Consider the following 17410-nt stretch of genomic DNA (forward strand, 5'->3'; position numbering starts at 1 on the left):
TGAAAACCTTACGGATCACAATAGTCGGATCAACTGATCATGGGGATGGCACAGATCCTGGCAGTGTTTCATTCTATTGTGGCTGGAGTCAGCATGAGTCAGAGGCCATCTCCATGGCAGTTAACAATAACAACAAACGGGAGATGTGATCATAGCAGCTTCAGGAGGTTCTGAGGTGGGAATGAGCTGATATGCAGGAAAGGTGCCGTGGGAATTAGACAGGGTTACCCTGGGGGCAGAGCTCACTTGGCCCAGTGGTTAAGAGCTCAGCTGCTAGCCAAAAGGTCAGCAGTTTGAATCCACCAGCCTCTCTCTGGAAACCCTATGGGGCAGTTCTACTCTGTCCTGTAGGGTCCCTACGAGTCGGAATCGACTCGACGGCATTGGGTTTGGTTTTGGTTTTGGTAGTACCCTGGGGGTAATGGTGGTTATCACTGTCTAGGTGAGCAGGTGTCAGACCAGCTGGACGAGAGTGGCCAAAACTTCGGAAATTAGCATGCAGGCTGTGCTTAACGAAGCCCTCCTGGCCAGCCCTGTCCCCCTCTTGACATCACTGCGGCAGGCCACACCCAGCCCAGCAAGCACGCTCTGCCGCTCCTCTTAGGAGATGACAAGATCATGGGGAAGCTCCCCTCTCCTGGAGATGGTGATTCCATGTGTGTGGGGTGGGGCCCAGGGATCTCTATTTGTTAACAAAAGTGCACACGATTCTTATCTTCAGACAAACGTGGGAGACCCTGACTTAACGGCTAGTAGCCCAGGCTGTGGAGTCCCTCAGCTGGAAGTTCTGACCCTGGGCAGTCACTTACTAGCTATCGGCTGGCTCCTCCATCTGCAAAAAGGGAACAATAGTATTACCGACCTCAAGAGGCAGTGCACATCAGGCACCGTGAGCACCTGGCGCCTGGGAAGAGCTACCTGTAAGCAGGATCGCTGGCATCTACTGAACATTTTATGCGCCAGGCACTGTCTTAAGCACTTCACAAATCACCCATCACCATAGAGTCGATTCTGACTCATAGAGAGCCTATATGATGGAGGAGAACTGCCCCATGGGGTTTCCAAGGCTGTAAATCTTTACAGAAGCAGACTGCCCCATCTTTCTCCCTCGGAATGGCTGGTGGGTTCGAACCACGGACCTTTCTGTTAACAGCCAGCACTTAACCACTGCCCCACTGGGGCTCCTGGTACTTCACAAACAGTAACCTTATTCAATCCTCACAACTCCATGTAGCAGGTACTATTATCATGTGTCTTACAGAGAAGAAAACTGAGGCACAGACAAGTGACGTGACTTGGGAAAGGTTACACAGCAAGCGAAGGATTCGAGCCTGGGCAGGCTGTCTCCAAATCCCACTCCTGACCACCACATTAATCTGCCTCTAGCTTATAGCTTTTTACTAGCCTTCCAGAGCACTGTTTTTCAGACCATGGGTAGTGACCCCCTGAGGAGCCCTGGTGGTGCAGTGGTTAAGGTGCTTCCCTGCCAACCGAAAGGTCAGCAGTTCAAAACCACCAGCAGCTCTGCAGGAGAAAGATGTGACAATCTGCTTCCGTAAAGATTTACAGCCTTGGAAACCCCATGGGGTCACAACGAGTCCGAATCGACTCACCAGCAATGGGTTTGCTTTTGTTGTTTGGAGTGAGTCATGAAGTCAATTTTGAAGGTCCTGAGCAGTATTTGTTTTAAATGAAATGGAACAGAAGTGAAGAGCACAGTGTATCAGAGGTAATGACGCAATGTCATCTCATGAAGCTTTAGTTTCAGTTTTACATGAATTCTCTCTCTCACTGTGGGATGCAGTCAAAAAACTTTGAAAACCACCACCCTAGAGTCAGACCCGGGGTCTAAAGAAACCTATATAGGGGTGGGTACCTGCATATGGAGTTTCCTGGAGGCTGAGGATTTCGGTTGGCATGGAAACAGTTCAAGTGGGAGAGAAGCAGCTTAGTGCTGTGGGAGAGCAGTCTCTCCCTCTCTCTGTCTCTGCCTCTCTCTCACGCACACACACAGGAAGTGCCCACACAGCAACCCTGTGGTTGCTTCTGCCAGCCCCCTGCCGTGGCATCGGCAGTTCCACTGTGCGTAGGTGTGTAGAACCTGGTCAAGGACTTCAGCTGCTGCTGACAAACCTAGCTGGTCCAGGCACACCCGTCTCCGCTGGACCACTTACATCAGAATCACCGGCGATGTTTGTTAAAAACACAGATTCCAGGGCCCCCACAACAGACCAACTGAATGGGAATCACTGGGGGGGCCAGGCCCAAGAATCTGCATCTCAACAAGCACCTTTGCGCTCTATAGTCTGAGAACCGTGAATGAGGACCACCATCCTCACCTTACCCTGAAACAGAGACTAACCACAGCCTCTGCCCAGCCTTTCTGCACGCCGTGGGGCGTCACATGAGCATTCCTAATCCAGGAGGGATGATCCTCTCAAGAATTCCAGGGGTGGACTGGCTTCTGAGACTCATCTAGGCCAGGGGCTCCTGGCCTCTTGGGCTTCAGGGACCCCTTGGAGAACGTGGTGGAAACTATGAATCCACTACCCAGCAAAATACACATTCACATTTTTATCAGGAAAATAGCCCCTACAGACAGGTCTCAGAATTCCCAAGTCAAAATATCGCGATTCTTCCTTCTTAAAGAAACAAGAGCATCCTGCATCTTCCGTTGGCCCCACCAGGCCCGCTCTCCCTCTTCCTCCCTGGCTCTCTGTCCTGGAGGCTGACCCCGTGGACCACGTCTCTGGCTCCCTGTGGGTTTAGGCATCAGCAGGAGACAGGAGGAGCGGCAGAGTGAGGGCTTTACTGCCCCAGATCTTCACTTCCAGGTTGCCGCAGCCACAATTCTGTCAGGCAGCGTTCTCCATGTCTTCCTCTCGGGGTTCTAACCACCACTCCCATTCTCCCCCTGCCCCGATGACCACCCCAGGGCCCTGCACCGTTCCTCTGTGCTCTTCCCACTCCTGTCCACAGCTTTGCTGGCAGTCCCTTGTAACCAACTCGCCTCAAATTATCCAATTTCAGTGTGTCACGTTTCCTCCAAGCCCCTGACTGGAATATTTATAGTCTATTATATAGTATGCTAATTACCTGCAATATCTATATTAATTATTTGTAATATGGAGTCCCTGGGTGGTGCAAATGGTTAACATGCTCTGCTGCTACCCAAAAGGCTGGTGGTTCAAGTCCACCCAGAGGCACCTTGGAAGAAAGGCCTGGCAATCTACTTCTGAAAAACCAGCCATTGAAAATCCTTTGGAGCACAGTTCTACTCTGACACACGTAGGGTCACTATGAGTTGGAACTGACTCCATGGCAACAGGGTTGGTTATATATATTATGTTATTATTTGCTCCGTAAAGTAGAGGGTCAGCGAAAAAGAGGATGACCCTCAACAAGATGGACTGACACAGTGGCTGCAACAATGGGCTCAAACATAGCAATGACTGTGAGGATGGCTCAGGACCGGGCAGTGTTTGTTCTGTTGTACACAGGGTTGCTATGAGTTGGAACCAACTCAATGGCACCTAACGACAACAACAATATTATTATTACATTATAAAGTTATGATCATGGTTCCTATTTAGGGGATAACAGTTTCTAGCAGATATCCATGTGTTCGCTGCTTTACCCCAGAGAATGTATGTCATGCTAATATAATCAGGAAGTCTGTCCCTTGTTTAGAACAAAATAAGGTTGTCTAGGGTAGACTACAAGCCCTGGGAGGCTGTGAGTAGATATCAACTCTTAGCTACAACTTCTGCTTTCTCAGAGGTTACAGACAGGGAGCAGGACATACCCTTTCGAGGCTGGCAGAGAAACTGGGGAGCTGGGCTTGCTCTCTGCCCTGCCCGCCCCAAGATATGCTGGGGAACAGACGTTCCAAAGGGTGAAACCTCTTCAGACAGGAAGCGGAAAGTAGCACGGATAACGCCACAGTCTTGTCTCACACTGCGCTAGGTAAGAAATCAAAGGTCAGGTTCAACTCCACAGCCACTTTCTCTTTCTTACATCAAAACCAAACCAAATCGGCTGTCATCGGGTCAGTTCTGACTCATACCAAGGGTTTCCAAGGAACAGGTGGTGGATTCAACCTGCTGACCTTTTGGTTAGCAGCCGAGCTCTTAACCACTGCACCACCGCGGCTCCTCCTCTCTCTCAGCTTCCTGAAATTCCCACCACAATGGGATTTTAAAGTCTCGGATAGGGCACGAGTCACCTCTGACCTGGCGTAGATCCTAAGACAGTCACTTATTACACAAAACTGTGCGTGTGACTTCAGGGTTGACACAGAGTCCCTGAAGCCCGTCCACAGATCACAGGTGACTTGAGGGGAGCAGGGAGCCTGTAACCATAAAGATGTGATTTTCAAATCCTGGCTCTGCGGTTTCCCACGTGACCCTGGACAGGTTACTTCACTTCTCTGAGTCTCACACTGGGGATACCCGTCGCTGTCAAGTCAATTCCGACTCACGGTGACCGCTCGCGTTACAGAGTAGAACTGCTCCATAGGATTTTTCTTGGAAAATCCTTACAGAAGTAGATCAGCAGGCCTTTCTTCCACAGCACCATTAGGTGGGTTTGAACTGCCAGCCTTTAGGTTAGTGGTGGTGGTGGTGTTGTTAGGTGCCGTCCAGTTGGTTCTGACACATAGCAGCCCTACGCACAACAGAAAGAAATACTGCCCATTCCTGCGCCATCCTCACAATTGTTGTTATGCTCCAGCCCACTGTTGCAGCCACTGTGTCAATCCATCTCGTTGAAGGTCTTCCTCTTTTTCACCACTGACCTTCTTCTTTACCAAGCATGATATCCTTCTCCAGAGACTGATCCCTCCTAATAACATGTCCAAAGTATGTGAGACGTAGTCTCGCTATCCTTGCTTCTAAGGAGCATTCTGGTTGTACTTCTTCCAAGACAGATTAGTTCATTCTTTTGGCATTCCATGGTATATTCGATATTCTTCGCCAACACCACAATTCAAAGGCGTCAATTCTTCTTTGGTCTTCCTTATTCGTTCTCCAGCTTTCGCATGCATATGAGGCAACTGAAAACACCATGGCTTGGTTCAGACGCACCTTAATCCTCAAGGTGACACCTTTGCTTTTCAACACTTTAACGAGGTCTTTTGCAGCCGATGTGCCCAATGCAATGCATCTTTTGAGTGCTTGACCGCCTCTTCCATGGGCATTAATTGCGGATCCAAGTAAAATAAAATCTTTGACAACCTCCATCTTTTCTCCGTTTATCATGATGTTGCTTATTGGTCCAGTTGTGAGGATTTTTGTTGTCTTTATGTTGAGGTGTAATCCATACTGAAGGCTGTGGTCTTTGATCTTCGTCAGTATGTGCTTCAAGTCCTCTTCACTTTCAGCAAGCAAGGTTGTGTCATCTGCATAACGCAGGTTGGTAGTCAAGTGAAAACTGTTTGTGCCACCCAAGGACCTACACTGAGGACAATGGGGACAATAATACCCCTGCCGACAGCCCAGGGTGGTTGTGGAGATTAAAAGAGATAATTCTAGAAGTGTGTAGCACCAAGCCTCGCACACAGGATATGTTCAATAAATCAGATATCGTTATCACCCACTACCCATCTGTCCATTTGTCATACTATGGTGGCTTGCATATAGCTATGATGCTGGAAGCTATGCCAGCAGTATTTCAAATACCAACAGGGTCACTTACAACCCAGACTAGGACAGACAAGGAAGAAAGGCCTGGAAATCTACTCCAAAAAATTAGTCAATGAAAACCTTATGAATTACAACCGAATATTGTCCAACTGGTTTGCTTTGGACATGTCGTCCAGAGGGATCGATCCCTAGAGAAGGATATGGTGTCTGATGAAGTAGAGGGCCGGCGAAGGCGAGGGAGACCCTCAGGGAGACGGATTGGCACCATAGCTGCCATGATGGACTCAAACACGGCAGCGAGTGAGGATGACGCAGGAGCAGGCCATGTTGCCTTCTTTTGAACATCAGGTCATCATGAGCTGGCAGTGACTCGATGGGAGTAAACAACACTGTTATCACATGATCAACTCAAAGGCAGCTAACAACAACACCGGACAGTGGGAAAACGAAGGCCCAGACTAGGGACGGCCCAGTCTGGCCCAGAGAAGGGGTGGCACAGCTGGGTGGGGCTGGGGGGGGTCTCCCAGATCCCAGCTCAGTGCTCCAGCGCTCCCCCGCTCAATAGTGGCACTCCCGCTACACCCTGCTGGCATCACCCAGCAACACTCACTAGAGAGCTTTGCAGACACTCAGGCAAGGCAGCAGCTGCTCCACGCCGATGTCACCCACGGAGTTGTGGTCCAGCTGCAGGGCCACAGGCCGCCGGAGGTGCTGTAGTGCAAAGGCCAGGGCGGCACACTCAGCGGGGCCTACGCCGCAAAATGTCAGCTTCAGGTGCTCAACTTCCAGCCCACGCACGGCCTCCTGGGCCAGCTGCTCCTCCTGCATCTCGTACAGGCTCCGGATGAGCCAGAGGAAGCCGGGCAGGGCGTGCATGCTCTTGGCCTCACCCCGCACGGCAGGCGGGATGGAATGGAAGTGCTTGCGGAGGCTGCGGGCCAGACACCACCGGGCACAGGCGTGGCGCCGGAGCAGGGCCTTCTTGGACACCTGGCACTCGGTCAGCAGGCCCCGGTGCTCCCGGGACAACAGCCCTGCTAGAAAGGCTGCCGTGATCTGGAGGTTGTGCGGCTCGGCCTTCTGCAGCCAAGCCGCCACGCTGTCCTCCTTGCGCTCAGAGTGCTGGACGCACAGTGCAGGCAGCAGCCTGGCCAGCGGGGAGCTGCCTGACCTGCAGCAACTGAAGAGGTGTCTGAGCGTGGTGGGTGGCAGGTCAGAACTTAATACAAGGTAAAACGCGGCAAAAAAGCACTGAAAAGTGATGTGCAAGAACTCCAGGGGTGCCGAGCTCCCCAGCACGACGCTTTTGGCACGCACCAGGAAGCCCAGAGAAATGTCGTCGGTGTCCACCTGTGCTGCCTGGAGCTGCTTGGCTGAGAACACATAGCAGCAGGTGCCCAGGCCCCAGAGAGCCAGGTGGCCAAGATGCAGGAGCGTGGGGAGCCTGCCTCGAAGGAGGCTGGGTCCCAGGCCACGGCGATCTGTGTCCGGTGGGGCGGCATGCAGCAGAAAGTGCTGCAGGATCAGCAGGTACATGTCCGTGGTGGTCTTGAAGGAGCCCCCACCCTGCAGTAACAGCTCCTGGTGGCATTTGGACACAATCCATGAAAAGACAGGAAGGTGGCACAGACCATGCAGGGCTGAGGTCGCTTTGAGCAGGCAGACGAGGCGGTCGGCCACCCCAGGCTCCCGATGGTGTTTCCGCATATACAGCTCGATGCCCTCCTCCGAGAAGCCCTTGAGGTTGAGCTCCCTGCAGACATATTTCCTGAGGAGCGCCGTCACTGCATCCGGGCGGCTCGTCAGCACCTTGCGGGCATTCTTTAGCAGGTTGCCCTGCAGAAGGTTGAAAAGCAGATTCTGCACAGACGTGGGGTCGGTTGGAGAGCAGTGGCGCTCCCCATCAGTGAACCTGAACCTGAACTCGTCAAAGCCATCGAAGGTCAGCAGCACGCGGTCAGGGTGATCAAGGAGGAACTGGAAGATGTCCTGTTGGCCAACGTCGGGCCAGCAGCAGTGCTCAAAGAGCAGCGTCCGTACGGACAGTGGTTTTGCCACACACTGCAGCTGCCGGCAGCTGAACGGGAAGACGAAGAGAAACTCCTGGAAGTCCCGGCCGGCAGCCCACAGGAAGTGCAGCTGCTGCAGGAGTGTGCTCTTGCCGCTGCCCGCCTCGCCCACCATCAGCACAGTGTCTGCGTCTTCATTGAGACAGCCGCGGGGGCTGAAGAGCTCCTCGAGGCCCAGGGTGGCCGGGCTCTGCTGAGAAGGTCCAGCCATGCTGATATTGGTCCGCACCTCCAGGACATTCTCCGTGTATATGTCTTCTAGGCAAAGGTTCTCTGACCCATCATAGGTACTCAGGAAGCGGGACTGAGCAGATACCGTGGCCTTCAGCTTGGACATGTACTTCTTACATGCAGCATCTGGGAGAGAGGAAAAGGCAAATGAGCGGGTCCATGTTCAACACGGGACCTGGCCAGAGAGTGGACTGCACTGGGAAACGCAGGTGCCCGTCCCGGCTCCTCCACTCAAAAGCTGCGGGACTTTGCAGCTAGTCACGTAACCTTTTTAAGCTTCAGTCTGCTCACCTGTAGAGTGGGGGAAATGATGGGCCCTACCTTATAAGGTTTTTACATGGATCGGTTAAGATAATCGATGTCAAGTGCTGAATCACTTGGTGGTGCAAATGGTTAATATACTCGGTTGCTAACAACCCAAAGGTTGGAGGTTTGAGTCCACCCAGACGCACCTTGGAAGAAAGGCCTGGCGATCTACTTCTGAAAAATCAGCCATTGAAAACCCTTTGGAACACGGTTCTGCTCTGACACACATGGGGTCGCCATGAGTCATAGTCCACTTGACGGCAACTGGTTAGTGGTTTCTGGTTATGTCAAGGGCTCAGCACAGTGCGCACCACTAAGTAAGTGCTCAAAAGAACTTAGCTACTGTTATTATTATTACTAACACCAGGAGCAGCTATAGAAGATTGAAGGGAGCACTGGGCTGGGGGTCAGAAGACCTGTGTCTGAGGTCTGTCCTGTCACGTTGATTGATAAGTCCCCTCGCCACTCAGCCTCAGCTGCCTCTTTTGAAAGAGGAGCAGAAGGTTTAAGGGCTTAGGAGCCTAGTTTCTGAAGTCAAACACATCTGAGTTTGAAACCCGGGTGCAGCATTAACTTGGACAAGCCACTTAACGTTGCTGAGCTTCAGTTTTCTTATACACATAAGATGGGGATAATGACAGTACCCACCTTGCAGGACTGTTTCAGGAGGAAATAAGGTAGAGTATAGAAGAATGCCTGACACATAGTAAGCTCTCAATACCCACTCAAACCCACTGCCATCAAGTCGATTCTGACTCATATCAACCCTGTAAGACAGAGTAGAACTGCCCCCTAGGGTTTCTAAGGCTGTAAATCTTTACAGAAGCAGGCTGCCACATCTTTCTCCCATGGAGCGACTGGTGGGTTCACACTGCTGACCTTTCGGTTAGCAGCCCAGGGCTTTAACCACTGCCCCACCAGGGCTCCCTAAGCTCTCAATACATAGTGCTTTATAATCATTATTATTAATGGGTGTAGTAGGTAGACTACTGGACCCCCAAAGACGTCCACATCCTAATCCCCAGGACCTATGAATATGTTACCTTACATGGCAAAAGGGACTTTACAGATGTGATCAAGTTAAATGAGATGGAGAAACTATTCTGGATTATCTGTGTGGGCCCAATGTAATCACAAGAGGGAGGCTGGAGAGAAGAGTCAGTGGTGACTGTGGAAGAATGGCACAGAGAGATGCAACTTTGCTGGCTTTGAAGATGGAGGAAGGGGGCCAGGAGCCAAGAAATGTGGGTGGCCTCTAGAAGTTCAAAAGGGCAAGAAAACAGATTCTCCCCTAGATCCCCCAGAAAGGAACACATTCCCACCTACACCTGGTTTTATCCCAGTGAGACCTGTGTCGGATTTCTAACCTACGGAACTGTAAGAACGAATTCGTGTTGTTTAAGCCCGAGTTTGTGGTAATTTGTTACAGCAGCAATACAGAACTAATACAATGGGGGATTCATTGAGAGAATGAATCATATAAAATGAGAATGGATTATATAAAAGTTAATTGTAATTTCATTGTAAGTATAACTAGAATGATAAAATATTATTACCAGGCTAGTAATAATAGTAGGAGTAAGAATCTCAAATGGGTTCAGAATTGATGAGAGTGGATGACTAGGAATCCCAGGTTTCCCACAGGTTCAAGAACTCCTAACACAAGCTCAAACTAGAAGAACATGCAGAGAGAAAGCAGGGTAGCACAGGCCTCAAACTGGCTGCCCATGGACCACTCCAATCCCAAGTCATATTGTATTTGGCACGTAGAGTACTTTTTCAAAATTTCACTTAATTGCTAACTTTTAAAAACCATGGTGTTATGGGTTGAATTGTGTCCCTCCCCCACCAAAAAATATTTTGAAGTTGTAACCTCTGGTATCCATAAATTTGACTTTGCTTGGAAATAGGGTCTTTGAATATGTTATTAGTTAAGCTAACATGAGATCACACCAGAAGAGGGTGGGCCCTAATCCTATCTGAGTGATGTCCTTCTAAAAGGGGAGAATAGACAGAGAGACAGAGGAAGGAGTCCATGTGACAGTGCAGCTGCAAGCCAAGGAACTCTTGGAGCTACAGGAAGCTAGGAGACAGGTATAGAACAGATTCTCCCTCAGAGCCCTCGGAAGGAATCAACACGGCCGACACCCTGATCTTGGACTCCCAGCCTTCAGAACTGAGAGACAATAAATTTCTCAAAGAACTTTATTGTGCCACCCAGTTAGCTTCCCAGCCCTAAGAAACTAAGACACATAGATTTCCCATATGAATCTTAATCTAAGTTTCTCTTAGGAAAAAAAGAGGTAAGATCTGGCAATGCTGAGACCACACACCCAGATGGCATCATTGCCAGTTGCCAAGGCTCTCCAGTTTGCCTCAGTCCCAACCATTTATACTTCCTGCTGGCCTCTGGATGGAACCTCAAAGATCATCTGAGTCTTCACGTCTCAGGAATTGAGCAGGAGACTCAGGTTCAGGGAGGGGAAGGGACTTGCCAAAGTCACACGGAGTGGTGGGTGGCAGGCGGCCAGCAGAGCCTGGGCCGTCACACTAGGGCTCCTCCCCTCAGCCAGCCTCTTCTGAGTCCTGCTAACAGGTTATCTTTCTGCAGTCCTGGATGCTAATCTCAGCTGACAGCTGCCCATGGAAGGCCCTGGCCAAACACCCATTAAGTGAGAAGGAGTCCCAAAGGGATTGGAACTGAGGCCCGGCACTGGATGGCCTCAGGGTCACCCAGGTGCCCAGGCTGAGCATTCAGACAAGATTCCCTGATCCTGTCTCCACTTCTCCATCCTCCTCATGCAATCCTCTCCAGCAAGAGTTCTCATAAACAGGGTGTGTCTAGATGCTGCTTTTCCTTTACCATCTTGATACCAACATGAGCAAGCTGCTTCCTGTGACGGGGTTCAGTTCCTCTTTCAGGAAATGAGGAAGCACTAGTCCAGAGTCCCAGGGTGGTGAGACCTCAAGGCATGGCCCATCATAGGTCTCAGTGTCCCAGCCAAGTACTAAACTGGGCCCACCTGGCCCACTTGTCCTCAGTTGCCCTTGAGTTGACTTTGACTCATGGCAACCCCGTGTGTGTCAGAGTAAAATTGTGCTCCACAGAGTTTTCAATGGCTGATTTTTCAGAAGAAGATTGCCAGGGCTTTCTTCTGAGGAGCCTCTGGGTGGACTGGAACAGCCAAGCTTTTGGTTAGCAGCCGAGCGCATTAACTGTTTGCACCACCCAGCATCTCCCAACTTAAAGGCCACCAAGTAACTTCCACAGATGGCTCTTAGCATATCAAAGCTATGTTTACAAAAAAGAGATGCCCTGTGTTTGTGCTTCCTGTTTGTTCCCAGAGCTGATGATCACTGCTGCTTTTACTGCTCTCTGGATATACCAGGGGTACTAACCAGCGACCATAAAATATATACCTTCCTCTCCAGTGTCCTGATTTCCAATGCAGGTTTCCCAACCATCACTGATGATATCAAAACTTCGTGAAAACTTCTCTCTCATTTTAAAAACAATAAACACATGTCAATCATCACCTTTAAAAGTGTAGGGAATCTTGCAGCATGTCACGGTGTTACCGTGCCCAAATGGCCAGCTCTGCTGGTTGATATCAACAGCAGATATTCTCCAAGTCTATCAGCCCCGGTCCTGTGCGTGGGGCTGCGCATCCCTGCCACGCACTGATATCTTCCATTCTTACACGAGTTAGTGCACATTCTGCTGCCAAGCATAGGCTTCCAGCCATACCTCCCCTCACCCCTCTCTGGCCTGCTCGCTGCCTAGAGGGCAGGGCTCAGGGTGATAAATCCATGTGCCAGCACCATGCACAGCTCAGGGGCCCTCCATACTGATAAGCTTGGCTTACAATAGCATGGAAGGGAGGCTCGGAATGCCAGGCTGTTACCCTACATTTATAACTGAAGAGTCCTTCTTCCAACAAAAGAGAAATGCATCCAGTCTAAAATCAGACCCATCTGCCTCTACCTTGTCATTTAACCTCCCAGCCTCAGTTTCCGCATCTGTAAAGTGGAGATAACAACGCCTACTTCTTGGGGTTGTTGCAAAGGGCAGTAATGTCTGCTATGTACAGTGTGGTATGCTACCCAAGCCTCTCCTGTTCCTGGGTCTGGATGGTGATCATGGGCATGGAGGGATACCATGTTATCTAAATTCATTTGGTTTTTGAGCTCCTAATGGTGAGTGACTAATTTCAGAGAATGAGAAACACCAGCCCTATCTCAAAAAGTGAATCTACTGGTCTCTACTCATCCAGAACAAAAGAGAAAGAAGGAAACCAAAGACTCAAAGAAGAACTTAGTCTGCAGGAGAAATAGTCTACACGAACCATGGCCTCATCTACCCTGAGACCAGAAGAACTAGATGGTGCCCTACTGACCATTCTGATTAGGGTCACAACAGATGGACAATGATAAAATAGAAGAAAAATGTGAAAGAGAATCTCAAATTCCTAAAAAAAAAAAAAAAAAAAAAAAAAAAAAACAGACTTACTGGACTAGTTGAGACTGGAAGACTCCCCAGGACTATTACCCTGAGATACAAATCAAACCTTGAACTGAAATTAACCCATGAGGTCATCTTATAGCTAAATAACAAATGGGCTCAAAAAATAATGACTATCACTCGTGAGTACTGTGCACTTTTAGACAATCACCTATATGAGACCAAACAGTCAACAATTACTTTAAAATAAAGATAAGAATGTAAGGGGGCAGGGAAATGAGATTAATGAAAATGCAACAACCAGAACAGCAATAATGAGGAATGTTCACGTATTGTGAAGAATGTAACCAATGTCACTGAACAATTTGGGTAGAAATTGTTGAATGGGAACCTAAACTGCTGGGTAAACCTTCACTGAAAACACAATACAATATTCTTTTTTTCAAAAAAAGTGTTTTATCTACATCTTTTCAGTATGGATAATGAGAATTTAGATAACAAGGAAGCCAGCAGACAGCCTTTTAATAATACACGGTGGCTCCAATTATCATTACATAGTGTGGACAGTAATAAACGCTAATAAAAAACCCAACCCAACCCATTGCTGCTGAGTCGATTCCCACTCATGGTGACCCCCATGTGTCACAGAGTAGAACTGCTCCATAGGGTTTTCTTGGCTATAATCTTTACAGAAGCAGAGCTCCAGGACTTTTTTCTGTGGTGCTGCTGGGTGGGTTTGAACTGCCAAGCTTTTGATTAATAGCAAACCGTTTGTTTACCCAGGGACCTATAGTAAGAGCTAATAACCCCATAACCCATTGCTGTCGAGTCAACGCCGACTCACAGCGACAGCTAACGTTAAATGCCTTCAACCTTTGAATCCTCCCAAGAGCCCAATGAGACAGGTGGTATTATCCTTAAAGTGAGGAAGCTGAGTCTCAGGGGTTTGGCACAGCCAGAGAGAGGAATCTAACTGACACATCTCTCACTGTGGAGTTTTCGCTCTTACCCATGAATCTGTCTGTACAGCCTTCCTTCCCCTTTCCGATAAACTGAGAAGAACACACACATACCTTTGAAAGGCAGGGCCGACGGGACTGGTAATTCCTGAACGTGTTGTAGAAGAAAGGCAGCTAATCCATTGGCCTTCACTGTGGCAAGATCCAGCAGCCGTCTTGCCTATGGGAAAATCAAACGCAGCGGTTTTTCCAGAAAGGCTAATAGAGGCGTGGGAAGGTTTTACTGATGACTATAAATTCAGAGACATCACTCTTCCACCCCAATAAAATGACAGGAAAACAACCAGTGATATGAACTTAATGAAGTTAATACAGTATTGGATGGCGACTTGAACACAGACTTTCAATCTGGTGCCCTGGTGAAACCCGTTAAAACAGTGACTGATTTTCTTTAAAAAAAAAAGACATAAAGCTACGAGGATAGAACAGGAGAGGCGGTAACAGCAATAGAATTCTGGAAGCTGGAAATCACTGGAAGAAGGATGTTTCATTCAGTCTCACGGCTTGAAATATCATCTCTCGAACTTGCATCTCCAGCCCGGACTGCTCCCCTCAACCCTGGACTTGCTAACTCTGTGCTTCACAAACATCTTGAACTTAATTTATCCAAACCTGAACTCCTAACCTCCCCGCCTACACACACATCAAACCTACAGCCTTCCTCATCTCAGCTAATGTAAACTTTGGCCCTCCAGTTACTCAGCCCCAAAATTTTGGCGTGGCCCTTGAGGTCTCGCCTCTGCAGTCCGTCAGCAAATTCTGTTGCCTCCACCTTCAAGGTGTATCCAGAACAGCAGAGTCCCATAGAAATACAACACGAGACACAAATGCAAGACGTGTTTAATTTTAAAGCTTCTAATAACCATTTGCCGTGGAGTCAATCCTGACTCATGGCGACCCCACGTGTGTTGGAGTAGAACTGTGCTCCATTGGGTTTTCAATGGCTGATTTTTTTGGAAGCAGATTGCCAGGCCTTTCCTCTGAGGCGCCTCTGGGTAGACTTGAACCTCCAACCTTTAGATTACCAGCCAGGCGCGTTAGCTGTTTACCCCCCAGGGACTCCAATTGTTCTAATAGCTGCCTTTAAAAAAAGTTAAAAAAAAAAAGTTGCAATTATGTTTAACAATACTTTTTGTTTAACCCAATATATCCAACATATTATCATTTCACTTTGTAATCAACATAAAAAAATTAATGAAATATTTTACGTTTCTTTTCTCTTTCATACTAAGCCTTCAACATCTGGTGTGTGTTTTGCACTTACGGAATCTAGGTATAGACCAGCTGGTGGCGTCTGTACTGGATGCATAGCTAGAGAACCCCACCACTTCCACTTCTCATCACTCCCTCTACTACCACCCTGGTCCAAGCCACCATCATGGCTCATCTGGAAAACTGCAAACAAAGGCCACTGGTCAAGTCCAACAGTAACCTACAAGGACCAAAGCAGACTATAACCCGTCTGTAACCGTGTGCACCCCAGTTACTTCTCTAACCTCACCTCTTGCTCCTCTTCCCCTTGCTCATCCACGGAGCACACTGGCCTCCTTGTTTCTAGAATACACCAGGCACCTCTGGGCCTTTGCCTTGGCCGTTCCCTCTGCCAGCATTTCTCTCCCTTCACCTCCTCCATGCCTTTGCTCAAATGTCACCTTCTCCGTGAGGGCTCCCTGATTACTCTATTTAAAATTGCAATCACTTGCAACCCCCCCGGCCAGCTCTCAACCCTCAAGCCCCACTCTATTTATTTTCTACAGCACTTATTGCCTTCTGATGCCTTCTGACATACTCTGTAATTTGCTTCCTCTTGCTTACTGTCTATCTCCCCCAGCGGAACATTAGCATCTCCAGGGCAGGCAAGTTGGCCTCTTTTGTTCCCTGCTGTATCCCCAGCACCCAGAAGAGAGCCTGGCACAGAGGAGGCGCTAGGGACTTGCTGGGTGAATGACTGAATGCTAACGGACTTAGAAGACCCCAGAAAGCCAAGTCCTAAGCCAGCAATGGAGAAGCTGAAAACCGCCCAATGTATGTCCCAAAATCTGTAAAAGACTGGAACCACCAGCATCCAGTACCTCTAGAATGGAAGGAAATGACTAAAATAAGGAGGACCGGGTCAAAGTGGTTTACGAAAACGATCTCTAGTTTCCCTCCCCCACTCTAAGCCACTGGCAACTGCCTCTGGCCCATCATGGCAAAAGTCTGGAAATTGATGTTCTAGAAAGGGTAAAACAGAGGCTTCCCAGACTGTGAGACACTGGACACAATTAAGGAGGCAAGTGTTGTACCCAAAACAGAGGGTTTAAGTGACTACGGTGGCACCGTGGTTAAGAGCTACGGCTGTTAACCAAAGGGTCAGCAGTTTGAATCCACTAGTCGCTCCATGAAAACCCTATCGAGCAGTTATACTCTGTCCTATAGGGTCGCCATGAGTTGGAATTGACTTGACGGCAACAGGTTTACAGGTGGATGGTCATACAGCTGAGTGACCATCCTGAATAATCACTCGGCAAAATGAGTGCAGAATTCTGAAACTCCCATCACCACCATTACCACCATCCAGCCCTCTCAGCCCTCTCAGAACTCTGCAGTCAGGCCTTTACGCCGAGGCAGGAAGTTTATGAAATCTACTGTGGGAACTCAACCAACCCAGGAGAAAAGATCTAAAGATGCACACACTGCTATGTCTCAAAGTGTCTACAGTGAAACTCATGGCAGGCCAGTTTCACCTGTGTGCTCAGAGTTTCCAATTAGTTTTAAAGTTCTCCATTTCAGTCATAAGCAGACAACCAAAGATTATCCTATACCCAAAGAAAGCATCTAGTATGAGAGATAGACCAAACAAGTGGGGGAAAGGGACAAAAAGCTTATGCAAGGTGAAAAAAGTTACCAAAAAAAAAAAAAAAAAAAAACAAACAAACCTATCATTACAATCCCTAATTAAGAGAATATAAAACAAGAATAGGATACTATAATAAAGGGACATTCAAAAATACCTCTTGGAAATTAAAACCATGATAAACAAAAATGAAAAATTCAATAGAAGGGTTTAAAGATAAAATAGAGAATACCACACAGAAAGTAAAGTAAAAAGACACAGGGATAGAAAATAGAAGAGAAATATAAGAAAATTAGAGGGTCAGTCTAGAAATTATAATATCCAAGTAATAGTAGTTCCACTAAGCGAGAAGAGAGAAAGTGGAGAGGAAGAAATCATCAATAAACTAATCAAGAAAATTTCTCAGAACGTAAAGACATGGTGCCTGGTACAAAGGAAGAAAAACTAAGCACATGATTGTGAAATTTCAGAATGCTGAGGACCAAAAGAAAATTTTACAAGCTTCCAGAGACAGTTATAAAATAGTTTTTCAATTCTTAGCAGTAACATTGGAAGAAAGAAGATAATGAAGTAATGCCATCAACATGCTGAAGGAAAAGGAAATCCAACCCAGAATTCTATACCCAGCCATAGTGTCGATCAAGTGTGAAGGAACTTTCAGACACCTAAGAGCTCAGAAAAGTTAAGTCCCATACACTCGTTGTAAAGAATTTATTGAAGAATATGCTCTACCAAAGTGGGAAGAAAAAAAAAAACAAACAGGAAAGAGGAAGACATAGTAAGTACTCAGAATACAAGAGACCCAACACAGAGAACTGTGAAAGGAAATCTCAGGAAGCCGGCTG

The 17410-nt window shown here is 48.1% G+C and overlaps 1 protein-coding gene across 2 annotated transcripts in view; it reads right to left on the reverse strand.

The window, feature by feature from the left end:
* The window catches only part of NOD2 (nucleotide binding oligomerization domain containing 2), a 46881-nt gene that overhangs the window by 16355 nt on the left and 13116 nt on the right, over positions 1-17410 (reverse strand). For both annotated transcript variants that reach the window (XM_004371594.2, XM_023726922.1), the window contains 2 exons: positions 13784-13889; positions 6253-8068 (listed from right to left, as the gene is read on the reverse strand). In XM_004371594.2, the coding sequence (XP_004371651.1) occupies positions 6253-8068; positions 13784-13889 (1922 nt within the window). The remainder of the gene's footprint in view (positions 1-6252; positions 8069-13783; positions 13890-17410) is intronic.

This window comes from Trichechus manatus, unplaced genomic scaffold (assembly GCF_000243295.1).
Source record: "Trichechus manatus latirostris isolate Lorelei unplaced genomic scaffold, TriManLat1.0 scaffold00014, whole genome shotgun sequence".
Lineage (NCBI taxonomy): Eukaryota > Metazoa > Chordata > Mammalia > Sirenia > Trichechidae > Trichechus > Trichechus manatus.